The 13,006-nt window shown below is 41.7% G+C and overlaps 1 protein-coding gene across 1 annotated transcript in view; it reads right to left on the reverse strand.

The window, feature by feature from the left end:
• Window positions 1-2,346: 2,346 nt before the first annotated feature.
• Dclre1c (DNA cross-link repair 1C) overlaps window positions 2,347-13,006 on the reverse strand; it is a 29,400-nt gene continuing 18,740 nt past the window's right edge. Inside the window, exons 12-14 of the mRNA XM_059263582.1 lie at window positions 10,332-10,420; window positions 6,499-6,593; window positions 2,347-4,523 (exon numbers count right to left, since the gene is read on the reverse strand). Coding sequence (XP_059119565.1) covers window positions 3,604-4,523; window positions 6,499-6,593; window positions 10,332-10,420 — 1,104 coding nt within the window. The 3' untranslated portion in view covers window positions 2,347-3,603. The remainder of the gene's footprint in view (window positions 4,524-6,498; window positions 6,594-10,331; window positions 10,421-13,006) is intronic.

Raw genomic sequence — 13,006 nt, forward strand, 5'->3', positions numbered from 1 at the left:
CTTGAAAAGTAACCTATATTTGAACAGATGCTTGTTTTATACAAGATTTTTTAGATAAGATAAAACTAAGTTTGGCCAAAGTTATGTCTGATTGAACTTTTATTAACCTATGGGGATTAGATGGGATTTTTCCCTGTGTAGTAAAACCCAATAAAGAAAAAACTTACTTTCATCTTTCTGGGTCTGGGAGTTCTAATCATGGTGTCCATTGTGAAGACCAAAACAAGAAAAAGAAATGCAGCAAATAATCCTTTTTTCGGTGTCCTGATCAAGATTTACCTAAGCTTACTGCTCTGGGCTTTAATAGACTGTGGTAAGCTCAAGTAAAATGAAATGAATTCAGCACTTCCTTTATCTTCCTAACTCTTAACCTGTTTGGGGAGAAGCTACAATGTTATTCAGAGTATTGCCTTCACAAGACTGCTTGTTCACAATACATAGGATACACTGTTTGAATATTTGGGGCCTCATTGTATGTCTGCTACCCAGAATTTTCAGAATGTGTCAAGAAAATATATTTTTTAATTGAATTTCTTTTGTTTTTCTTTGAGAATCTTAAAAACATTCCGGGTCTGGTTTTCTCCTCCCCTCCATCCCCCAATGGCCAAGCTCACTCTGAAGTATTCTCAGGTTTAAAGATGAGATTTTAAAAAAAAAAAAAAAATCAGGTTTTGATTGTCTAGATATTTGGTTTTATTTACTATTCAGGTTAAAAGAAAAGGGGGCAAATGGGGAAAGATTATGTTTTGTCCTTACTAATAGAAATTTAATGGGTCCTTAAGATTTTGTGGGGTGAGGATATGTCTTGAGGTAGGGTATTGTGTAGCTTAGGCTAGCCTTGAATTTGCTGTGTTGCTGGGGATAGTCTTGACAGGAACTTTAGCAGGAGCAGAGGCTGGAACCATGGAGGAACACTGCTAACTGGCTTGCTCCCAGACCCATACTCAGCCAGCTTTCTTACACAGCCCAGGCATATCTGCCTAGGGATGCTACTGCCCACAGTGGGATAGACTCTCCTATATCAATTATCGATTAGGAAAATCCTCCACAGACATGATACAGGCCAATTTGATGGAGACAGTTCCTCAACTGAGGTTCTCTCCTCCTAGGTGACCCTGGTTTTGTCAAGTTCACAGCTGAAGCTAACTATGATAATGTATATACATGCGTTTTGCATATGTGGATTACATGCATTTTGCATATGTGACAGGGTTCTTGATGTATCTTGGCATTTTGAAACTCCTTAACCTTCGATAATGTATAACCTTTGAAAAATGACGTAGCCACTACAATCCATCCTGCCCGTTTCTCTGCTGTTTGTAAGCAGAGGTTTCATCATATAGCATAGTGCTCAGAAGCATGGACTCCAGAAGCCGTGCTTGTGTGTTTGAGTCCTGGCTTTGCCGCCTACTAGCTGTGTGAACTAATCTGTGTGCCTTAGTCTCATGCCTACCTCAGAGTGTGGCTTCACGGATTAAAGCTTTATAAAGTGGTTTTATCACAGAATAAATCCATATATAAATATTTCCTGTTACTCTGTATTCAAAACATAAGCTGATCAGGTAGATTCATCTAAATCTACTCTATTGTTCTTAGCTCTCTAACTCACTTTAGCCAGTGTTCATGCCAGGCGTAAGACCTAAAATGTGAACATTACAGTTATATAATGTTAGCGATATGTTCAGAACAATGTGCAGGCATGTTTTGAATGCTTGCCTTGGATCATGAAATATCCTATTAAAACTAAAGTCTTGGGCTGAGATTATGGCTCAGTTCAAAAACAAAATAAAAAGTCTTGAGTATTAGTATATATACAAATAAATATATACAAATTAGTATATATACAAATGCATAGTTATATATACATGTATTCTAAGTCATATCACCCAGTAGGTTGGGTCCAGTAATTCCTGATCTAATTGCCATGTAGCATAGTGATGATCTGTGACATTCAGTTTAGTCTGCACATTGTGAGACTCCATTTAAACTTATTTTAAGTGGTATGTCTACATCTTTTTCCTTGATGTATAAAATGTCAGCATAGTAAAGTGCTTAGGAAGATGTTTATAAAGCTTTATTAAATCCATACACATCAATACAAAAGCATTGTACTTTAAGGCAATTTAACAATTGACAGAGCTTATATATGTTAACCATTCTAAGTATTTTCCTTTACATTCTAATTGTTGTAGTTTCAATTTATCATTATATTGGCCAAAGTTTTATTTATTGAAACAAGTTCTTGCTAAGTTACCCAGGCTTGACCTCCAACTCAAGTCCTTCCTTTCTCAGCCTCTAGAGTAGTTAGAACACAGCCTTACCTAGTAGCCCCTTGGTGTTTTTTTTTTTTTAAGATTTATTTATTTATTATGTATACAGTGTTCTGTCTGCATATACACCTGCAAGTCAGAAGAGGGCACCTGATCTCTTTGTGGATGGTTGTGAGCCACCATGTGGTTGCTGGTAATTGAACTCATGACCTCTGGAAGAACAGCCAGTGCTCTTAACCTCTGAGCCATCTCTCCAGCCCCCCCTTGGTGGTTTTTAAGATTTTTGTTTAATGTCTGTTTAGCCTGCCTGTATGTATACGCACCACACGTGTACCTGGATCCCCCGGAATGGAGTTACAGACAGTAATGAGGTAATGAGCCACCATGTAGGTGTTGGAAATCAAGCCTGGGTCCTCCACAAAAAACAGCAAGTGCTCTAAACTGCTGAACCATCTCTCCAGCCCTGCCCTCAGGTCTTTATGTGATATAATATCTTTTGAGGTTTCCCCGTGCTATCCATTTACTTTAATAGAGCCACCGTTATTCTTCTAGACTGCTTGTCATGATTCAGCATATAGTGGATCTTGGTGGAATGGTCTGCTTTTACTTGAAGAGATGTATTCTGCTGTGAAGTAAAATACTCTTGTTTATCAGATCCAGTTGCCTGGTGGTGTTCCATTTTTGTCTTACTGATTTTCTGTCTATATACTGTTTCTCTAAGGGAAGCATGTTAAAATTTTTGTATTTGTGTATTATCTGGTCTCTCTTATGGAGGGCAGTACTAGGGATTGAACCTAGGGCTTCATACATGCTAGGCAAAAACTACCATTCCATCTTGGTGAGTTAGACACTTTGTCCAGGATAGTATCTGCTCTTACTATAACCTCTCTGGCTTTAACATATTTACATTGTCCTTTTACTTCAACTTTCCTATCACTTGAATTGCATTTTCTGTAAACAGGACACAGTTATGTTTTTCCCTGAGTCTCTTTTTATGAATGTCTTTACATCATTTGCATTTAATGTGATTATTAATGTGTTCAGATTTAGCTCTACCATCTCATGCAACAGTGGTTTTGACCCTGTTTCTCTTTTAGGTCATTTGAGCATTCTTTAGTATTCCACTTTGATCTGTTGTTTCACTAATGTATCACCTTGTGTAGTTTTAGTGGTTGCTCTAACAGGTGTGTCTAACCTGCAAACCATATATATACACATCCACAGCTGTGAATGTTGCCCAGAACATTTGTATATGACACTGTGTTGCACCAACAAAAGATTGCACATTCTTGTTAGAATGAGGGTTTTAATTCTTAAATGTCTCTAAGAGTGATCATTTCCTTTTTTCAACAACTATACTCTGACCTGTTGCCAATTTTCCATATAAATACTGTAAATGCTCTGGTTTAGGAAGCTCAGCCTCTGGAGTTGAGGGGATTTCAAAATCGGAGGAGCTCTGAGAATCCGCACGTGAGCTAGTTAGTAATGTTTTCTCCTCAGGTGGGGATTTCCTGCCACTCACAGTGTCTGGTTCTCCAGTGTGAGGATCTCCATTTACTTCTTCATCTCTGCTTTTCAAATCACAGTAAGTATCCTGTGGACAAAGTGCATTCTGTTCCATTTGAGAGGCGGAAATATTCTCTTTGCTTTTTGGTCTGTAGGCACCCTTGTTCAAAGATGTACTATCCCCACCACTTCTCTCTTGGGAAGATAACAAGACAGTATCACACTGGCTGTCCCAGCCTTGACTTCCTTGGTCTGTTATGTGTGTTGACTGAGATGAATTCTGGGAAGAGATGTGAGTGGACTCTCCATCAGAGTCACTGAAAAGCTTTGGTGAGTCACTGAAAAGCTTTGGTGACTGAGATCCCCCTGTTTCTATAGAGGAAGGTAAGTTTTCCAAACATTCATCTGTGATATCATCTTTTCTTTTGAAGAATACTTCCCACTGTGGTGTGTCTGCATCAGCATTTTGCTGGGGGAGTGTCGCAGGGCCCAGACCTCCCTGCAGTGAAGGTAGGGTTTCCAGCTCTTCTCCACTGTCACTGTTAGATTCTTCACAGTCTACAAAGTTGGCCAGAGAAACATTCTGCACACTGTCTGCTGTGTAGCATGCAGGGCTCTGTCTTGGTTCAGACTGGCCTTGTGGTAGTGCCTTCATTGAAAATGCCTCAGGGTGAAGAGTTAGCTGGTACGGAACTTTGTGCCTTAACGGTGTTGGTAGAGGGTCATCGAAGAGATCATCTTCCTCCTCTGAAACAAGCAAAACAGGCATGTACGGAACAAGGGAAAGAACACTTCAGTGAAAGTTGGAGCTGTAGCATTTACCTGTTTTAAATCTTGGAATTGTATAAAACACAGGTGCCAGTCTGCAAAGAGAAATTAAAAGGCTGCTGTGTGTCGAGAATATAGGTCAGTACTTCTCAAATCTGAGTGACCACTAGACTAACAGGGTGACCTGGTTTTTTTCTCTTAAAGGATTTTGTTTTCAATTATATCTATGTGTGTGTATCTGTGTATGAGTACGTGCCCATGAATGAAGTGCCTGAGAAGGCCAGCAGTGTTAGATTCCTGGAGCTGGAGTTGGAGGCAGTTGTGAGCCAACTAACATGGATTCTGATTTAATACTTCTGTGTGTGGACAATCCATGGAACAGTGTAAGAAAGAACTAAGGGATATGAAGGCCTGGTCAATAAACTTGTAAAAAATGATCTGTAAACCTACAAGTCTAGTTCTACACCCTCTGTAGTTCTGTCTAGGGTTGGAACTCTGGAAAATTTCCCCCTTCCACATTAACATGTCGATTCATATTGTCAATGTTCTCATCTTGTTTATACAGACATTTCTAGGAGAGACTTTCTCAGCAGACTTCTATTTTGGCTCATTTACAGTCTTTCTCTCCCCTCTTCCCCAATATTATATTGCCTGAGCCATAGATGCAGAAGCTATGATGTAGATGTATCGGTTGGGGCTGTGCTCTTCATGGTCCGTTGATGTCTGCATTGTGTTCAGTTGTGGTTTTCTGTGATGGCCTCCATTTACTGTGAAGAGAGGCTTATTTGATGAGGGGTTATCAAGAAAGTTGGCTCACGCACAAAGAAGGCTCAAGGGCAGAGGGTGTAGAACTAGACTTGTAGGTTTACAGATCATTTTTTACAAGTTTATTGACAGAACTACAAGCAACTAATGACTGCTGGGAGGAGAATTAGCCTCTCCAGGGATGAGCCCCCTTACTAGTCATCCAATGCAAAATTATCAGCCCTGAAACCATACATACAACAAAAACAAGTTGTACTTCTGTATGTTTGTGCATGTATGTTTGTGCATGTACATATGTCCATGTGTATATGTGTAAAAATAAAAGAGGTTATCAACTTGGGGAATATGGGAGGGGCTAGAGAAAGGAAAAGGAAGGAAAGTCATGATCACATTTTAAAACCCACTCAATAAAACCAATGACATGTATGGACTGAAATAGATATTGCTTATAAAATATACCATCCTTAACTCTAGTTCCAAGGCCACTGCCTTCTGACTTTTGAGGGCACCAGGTACACGTGCACAGATATACATGGGAGAAAAATTCATATACATTAAAAATAAAATCTCAGAAGTAATTTAAAATTAGATTCTAAATGAATAGAAATACAGAGGTTAAAATGGAAAACAGGCTTGGGTTCAAATCCTGGCCCCATCATTTCCTGCTAGACTTTGGGGGATTTTCTAAATTGTCTAAATTCCAGTGTTCTCTTTGGTAAAGTCAGACTGACATCACTTGTAAGTTTGTTTACAGGTTTAGCTGTAATATGTGTAGAAGATGGAGCCTAAGACTTGCCCTATATAAGTGTTCAGTAAATAGCATCCTTCTCCAGTAAGAATTCACTTATGGCACTCTACCGAGGGATGGAAATCTGAAGTTGTAACCACCAAGTGTGGCTGCTATAAGCCAACAAGGCTTTGCTCAGAATCTGACGTTCTCGTTTCTAATCAGAGCTTATCTGTGTTCTTAACTACAAAACAAAATAGCAATATAAGAAGGTAGGAATGAATGGAGAAGTACTCTTTGTATAACATCCCTGCTCGGTCTTCTCAGAACGGAAGGCAACCAAGTCTCTTCAGCATCTGCTAAAGTCCTATCAAAAACATTCCAGGGTGGGTGACAACACAGCCCTCCTACAGCCCACACCAGTCACAGGGCGTATTCTGGGAAGACCAGAACCATTCTTACCTGAGTCTAGATGGATTGTTCTGGTTCTCTTCAATTTTCCAAGTGGTTTGTATTTTGGTTCAGCACTTTGGGAAGATCGGCACAGAGGCTTTAAACTGACATAAATCAGAATATTTGACTTTTCCTTCTGGGAAAGCTGCTGAAGCATAAACATCACTTATAGAGATTAGAACAAAACCATAGGGAGATCATGTGAGCATTTGTGGGACAAGGGGGAAATATTTAATAAAGATCCTGCAACTTAATAAAGTGGCCAATAGAACACTTACAGACACGTAGTAGATACTGATCATCTACAGAGGGAACTAACTGCCTTAGCAGATTAAAGCCAAACTTGAATCTTTGCTCTTAGAACGCTAAGAGCATGACCAAACGCTATCCCAAGACAGGATTAAGTAACCCACTGACACCATCTAGCATCCAGAGAGTATAGGAGAGGTGCTTCTTCCCTGTTTAAGGGCACTGAAGGGGGTTACACTACCTACTCTCCTGCCAGATTGCTAGAAGCCTTGAGGATTAGAGCGAACAGAGCAGATAGTGACAGCCATGAAGCTCCCAACCTGACTACAGTACCTTTGTTCTCATGTCTGATAGTCCCTGGCTCCGTCCCATGTGACCCCTCTAGAATCTGCTGGGACTGCTTCTCTCTGGAGCCATTTCAGGCATTCTCATTAGGTAACTTTGCCAAGTGAGGTTCACTCTCCACCCACCCACCCACCTACAACAGATTGCCCAATAGAGATGCAAGATAGGAGAATATACATTTTAACAAGCAATCCAAATGATTCTAAGCATATTCCCACTTAAATCTACAAGACAATCTTCAACCTCAGCTATCGGGACCAAGTTCTTAACGCTTGCCTTGCTAGCCAGCATGTTACTTCCTTTACACTTCCATGCTTTCTGGCTTCTAACAAGTCTACTAAAACTGCTGTGAGCAGACACAAATCGCCTCATTACCAAGCTAACCAGAGACATCACAGTCCCAGCACTAGGTCACTTTAAGAAATTTTGTTTCTATTTCTGTATCTATTCATGTATCCATCACATGTTTGAGGTAGATAGGTTCCATGGAGGCCAGAAAAGGGTATTGGGTCCCCTGGAGCTGAAGTTACAGCCAGTTGTGCACCTCTGGATGTGGGTACTGGGAACCAAACTCGGGTCCTCTGGAGAGCTTTTAACCACTGAGCCATCTCGCCAGCTTAGCAGTCTTAAGAATTGCTCACCAGTAGCTTCCACTTTCCCTCCTCCTGCTATCAGAACTCGCTTTCCAGCTCTTCCTTCGTTTGCTGCTGGAGTTCTGGCCTCAGCCTGGCTATCATTTCTCATGCTTCCTGCCCTCACTGACAACTAGAAATCTGTGCCTCCCACCTGTCTGGTCCCAAGAAATCTTTTTTTCCCAAAGTCTGGCATTTAGACAAAAGCTAACATCCCCTCAGGGACTTGAGAAAGTAGCTTTTACATGCTAAACAAAGCATTGTCCTTATCTCTGGCAAAAGGGACCTCTGGCTCTTCCATTAACATACACCCTGTGGTGCCTACTAGCATATCAAGCTTCTAGGAACCATCAATCCCTACACTTCAAAGACCTCCACCCCAGTTTATAGGTTCCTCTCTGCCCAGGTACCCCTTCATTTTAAAACCCTGGAAATACCCCACCCCCAGCCCCTGTCTTGCTCTCTGCTTTCCCAAGAGACTGCCTTGGCAGTTTGGAATAAACTTCCCTTTTTCTCCACTGAGTGGATCTGGGTTTCTTTACTGCACCTATTTCATTCTCCACCTAGACCTCTCTCCATAGCCTAGAGCCTGTTTTCCATCTCTCTCTCTAAGCTCAGTACTCTATGTCCTCATCAGTTTCAGGCGGATTCCCTGACACAAGGCTAATTTCCTTCATGGCCCTGGCAGCTTGTGTGCATGTATGCCTCCATACACTAGCCTTTCCACAGAACCCTAAAACTCAGTCAGCGTGGATCTGCCCCACATAACTGTTGGGCTGGCACTAAAGAAATGTTTAATGAATGGACTTAGCCAGGCAGTGGTGGCGCATGCCTTTAATCCCAGCACTTGGGAGGCAGAGCCAGGTGAATCTCTGAGTTCGAGGCCTGATCTACAAAGCAAGTTCCAGGACACAGCCAGGACTGTTACACAGAGGAATCCTGTCCTAAAAATAAATAAATAAATAAATAAATAAATAAATAAATAAATATAAATTTAAAAAAACAGAAAAAAAACAAAACAAAACAAAAAAAATGAATGGACTTAGAGACGTTATGCCAGGAGTAGTAGCACTTGTCAGTAATGACAGCACATGAGAGGTGGAGGCAGGAGGATCACAAATTTCAGGCCAGCCTGAGCTGATTAATGAGATGGCAAGATGGCTTAATGGGTAAAGGCAACTGCTACTAAGCCTTGAGGACATGAGTTCAGTCCCTGGACCCACCTGCTGAAAGAGAGCTTTTTGTACAAGGTGTCCTCTGACCTTGATGACATACATCAACAATAACAGTAACTCACATACACGTGCATGCGCACACAAAAATAAATGCAATTTAAAAAATAAAAGGCAAAGCTGGGCAGTGGTGATGCACACCTTTAATCCCAGCACTTGGGAGGCAGGGGCAGGCAGATCTCTGGGAGTTTGAGGCCAGCCTGGTCTACAGAGTAAGTTCCAGGACAGCCAGGGCTGTTAGACAAATCCTGTCTTGAAAAACAAAAAAGTGGTAATAGTAAATGACAACTATTGCTCTCGAGTTTCATTCACTCATTCCATAGATACCTTGACTGACTACCTATTGGCTCTTTGCCAAGTGCTTTTCATAGTTCTCTCTAGATCCCTGAGAACCTCAACATGTAGGCATGAATGAACATTCCTGTTGTTTTTCCATTGGCACAGAAGCTGCTGTTTTAGCCAGCAAATATGACTCTGCACTTCTCTGGCAGTAGCCTGGCCACTCAGGCCACAGCCTGGTGGGAATTCTGTTCCTGTAGGTACTGACTATGTAGCTGCTGCCAAATATAGCTTTTAATTAACTCTCTATCCTTCTATTTATCAATAAGACTTGGGAGTCAAAGGCTGGGGTGAAAACCTGCTAGCTCAGAGAGGTTGAATAGCAGCTAGCTGACCTTCTCTCTTTACCTGCATCTCCGAAAGAACTTCCTTCTGCTCCTCCAAATAAACCCAGCTACAATAAGTCCCCCTACTTCCTGTGCATCTCTCTATCTTCTTATAGACACCCTATTATTCTCTATGATTACTTTCTGTCAATTAGTTGCTAACTCAGCCTCCTGACCATTGATTTTATTTAATTAATGCAAACTTGGGGTTCACAGTGTGATCGAATATCCCACAACATATTCCTAATTTGTTGATTTGCTTGTTAGTTATGATTAGTTCAGAAGTGATCTGGTCAAATGCACATTGTAAGCAATTGGTGAACTTTGTTCCACTTAGGATAAACTGATGTTACTTGCACATTCTGCTCACTAGAAATGCCAGAAGACATGGAAATAGAGGGGAAGCTCAAAAAAATGTTATGGGCTGGAAAGATGGCTCAGAGATTAAGAGCACTGATTGTTCTTCCAGAGGTCCTGAGTTCAATTCCCAGCAACCACATAGTGGCTCACAACCACCTATAATGAGATCTGATGCCCTATTCTGGTGTGCAAGCATACACACAGAACACATACATAATAAATAAAATCTTTTCAAAAAATTTTTTTAATGTTACAATAGAAATGGGTTCTCGATCTATAAGTTTTTAAGCACAGCACTCCCATGCCTCCCAGCCATAACTACCAATAGCAATAGAAGCCCCCAAACAGAAATTACTCACACGTCCATGACCTTATCCACGGTGAGGCCTACTGGAATGACATTTGGATATGCATTCGCCGGACAGATGTAGCTCAAAAAATCTTTAATCTAGAAGGAATATAAAGTGCATCAACTATCTCTATGATGGGAAATTGAGGTGTTAGTCCATTCACAGTTCCTAGTACACAGAACCAGTCTAGACGCCTCTCCACGGGTAAATAAATAAAGAGGTGACATACAGACACAATGGACTTTTATCCAGCCATAAGGAACAATCTATGTCACTTGCAGGAAAATGGATAAAACTAGAGATCATTGTCTTAGGCAAAACAAGCCAAACTCAGACAAATAGCCCATTTTGTATCGTGTGGAGCCTCTATAGATACACACATACATGATACATGTGCAGATATGTGACAGAACAGCAGGAACTGTGGGGGGGATCAGGAGAGAAAAAGATAGTCTAGTCTGTTTTCTCTCATTTGTGGGAACTAGATTTAACAATCTATAATGAAAACGGATGGGGGGCTGTTTGGGAGAGGAAGGGGACCAGTGAGGGGGGGAGGAGGGACAAGAGAGGGGAATGGTGGGCAAATGTGAACCAAGTATGAAGATATATTGGTATGAAAATGTCATCACGAGATTCATTATTTGTATACTAACTAAAATATTCATTAATAAAAGAAAAAATGAGGGTGTCAGAAAAGATACAAGTATGGAAGAGAAGAGCAGCAGAGCTTCCTTATGATGACCCTGCTTCAGTGCTGGCTGCATGTGGGGACCACCGGGAATCTGTCAAGCCAAAGACACATGCAGTGCCTTGGCCTCATCCCATAGATCCTCCTGCGCTGGGCGATGTGGGCTCTGGGACTCGCACATTTGAACTTTGTTCAGTTTCTGCTCCACAGAAAGAGCTTGAGTTCCTGAATAGTGGGACCTAAAGATTGTCTTTTTACAATAGGATATCCATTTCTTTTCTCTTTTCTGTCTTTTTTGTTTGTTTGGTTTTTTTTTTGTTTTTGGTTTTTCGAGACAGGGTTTCTCCGTGTAGCTTTGGTTCCTGTCCTGGATCTCACTCTGTAGACCAGGCTGGCCTCGAACTCACAGAGATCTGCCTGGCTCTGCTTCCCAGTGCTGGGGAAGCACCACCGCCTGGTAGGACATCCATTTCTTTGTCCAAGACCAGTTGCCTACATTTGGCAAACCCTCTTCCATATGAGTTAGAATACAACTGAGTATGGACCATAATAGACACAAGAAAACAAAGTCTTGTAACCACACCTCTTTCCAGGTCTAAATATCTAAATAATTCATTACCAGGGCAACTGCATCTTGGAGATGACTTGGTTTGTTCTAATGCCTATTCTTGTGGAGTCAATAGCACCCGGCGGTTACCACCCTAGGAAGACTCAAAGCTCTCTTCTTACATCTTGGGTTGCAGTCACTGATGGAAGCAGTGCAGTCAATCCTGGATACAAGAGCTCTTTACTTAAGGAGTCCAGGGCAAGATCGGGTCCAGTCGTGACCACTGGCAGCCCAAGGACTGCAGGTCTCTCCTAGCAGCCGACTTAGGACATCCTACCTCTGTGCACATTTCTCTACTCCCAGAGAAAGAGCCCCTTACCATAAAGTCTGAAACACTGGATGCTAAGGTGTCTGAAAGCTGTTCCCAAATAGGTGGATGCGGACAAGGAGCACGCAAGACTGAAACAGAAGGGGCTTTCTGAGCAAAGCTGCTAGTCGGTGCAGGCTGTGGGTACTCTGACTGGGACACAAAACAGGGAGGAAATATTCTAGGCCCAAGATACTTTGTGTGTGTGTGTGTGTGTGTGTGTGTGTGTGTGTGTGTGTGTGTGACTTGAAAGACTACACATACAAATTCTTTTCCTAACAATTCTAAACAATTATAATTTAAAGCCTTCACAAGTATGTTGATTTTTTTTTTTTTTAACCATGTTCAGAATGCTAAACAGAAGAATTCTGTCACAATTCCTCTTAAGAGTTCTACAACCTAGGCAAACCTCACTTATTAGATCTTGGAAAGCTGTGATCTCAGTAAGTCTAAGGCTCAGATTCTTCATTTACAGTATAAACAAGACAACACCTGTAAAATGCTAGCTCCAGGACCCACTGGCCAGTACCTGGTACCCGGTGAAACATCCACTGCCATTATGAGGGCAAAGTCAGTAATGACAATGCAAAAGCTTGGATCCCCTCTGCAAAACGGGTGACGAGGACATAAAACCATCAGCATCTAACTCAAAGATCAAATGAGTACACAGAGCCTCGGGGATTTCCAATAACCACGAAAATGGCTACTCTAACGTAAAGAACATCTACTCTTCGGGCACTTTTCACAAACAACTTCTTTATACCTTTAGGGAGGCATGCACACAAAAACCATCACTTGCCCCTAAAGTGCCTGCCTTGCAAGTATGAGGAACTGAGTTGGATGCCCAGAACCATGTGAAAATGCTGGCTATAGTGGCATACACTTGCATTCCAGTGCTGGGAAAGCACATAGGAGGATCCCTGTGACTGGGCAGACAACCTAGCCTAATTGTTGAGCTCCAAGCCAATGAGAGGCCTTGATGCAGATGAGTATGATGGACTTCCTGCGGATGACACCTGAAGCTGTCTTCTGTCCTCCACTCATCCCTTCCCCCACATATGCACATGTATATGTACACCCCA

The sequence above is a fragment of the Peromyscus eremicus genome, chromosome 5 (assembly GCF_949786415.1).
Source record: "Peromyscus eremicus chromosome 5, PerEre_H2_v1, whole genome shotgun sequence".
NCBI classification, from domain to species: Eukaryota; Metazoa; Chordata; class Mammalia; order Rodentia; family Cricetidae; genus Peromyscus; species Peromyscus eremicus.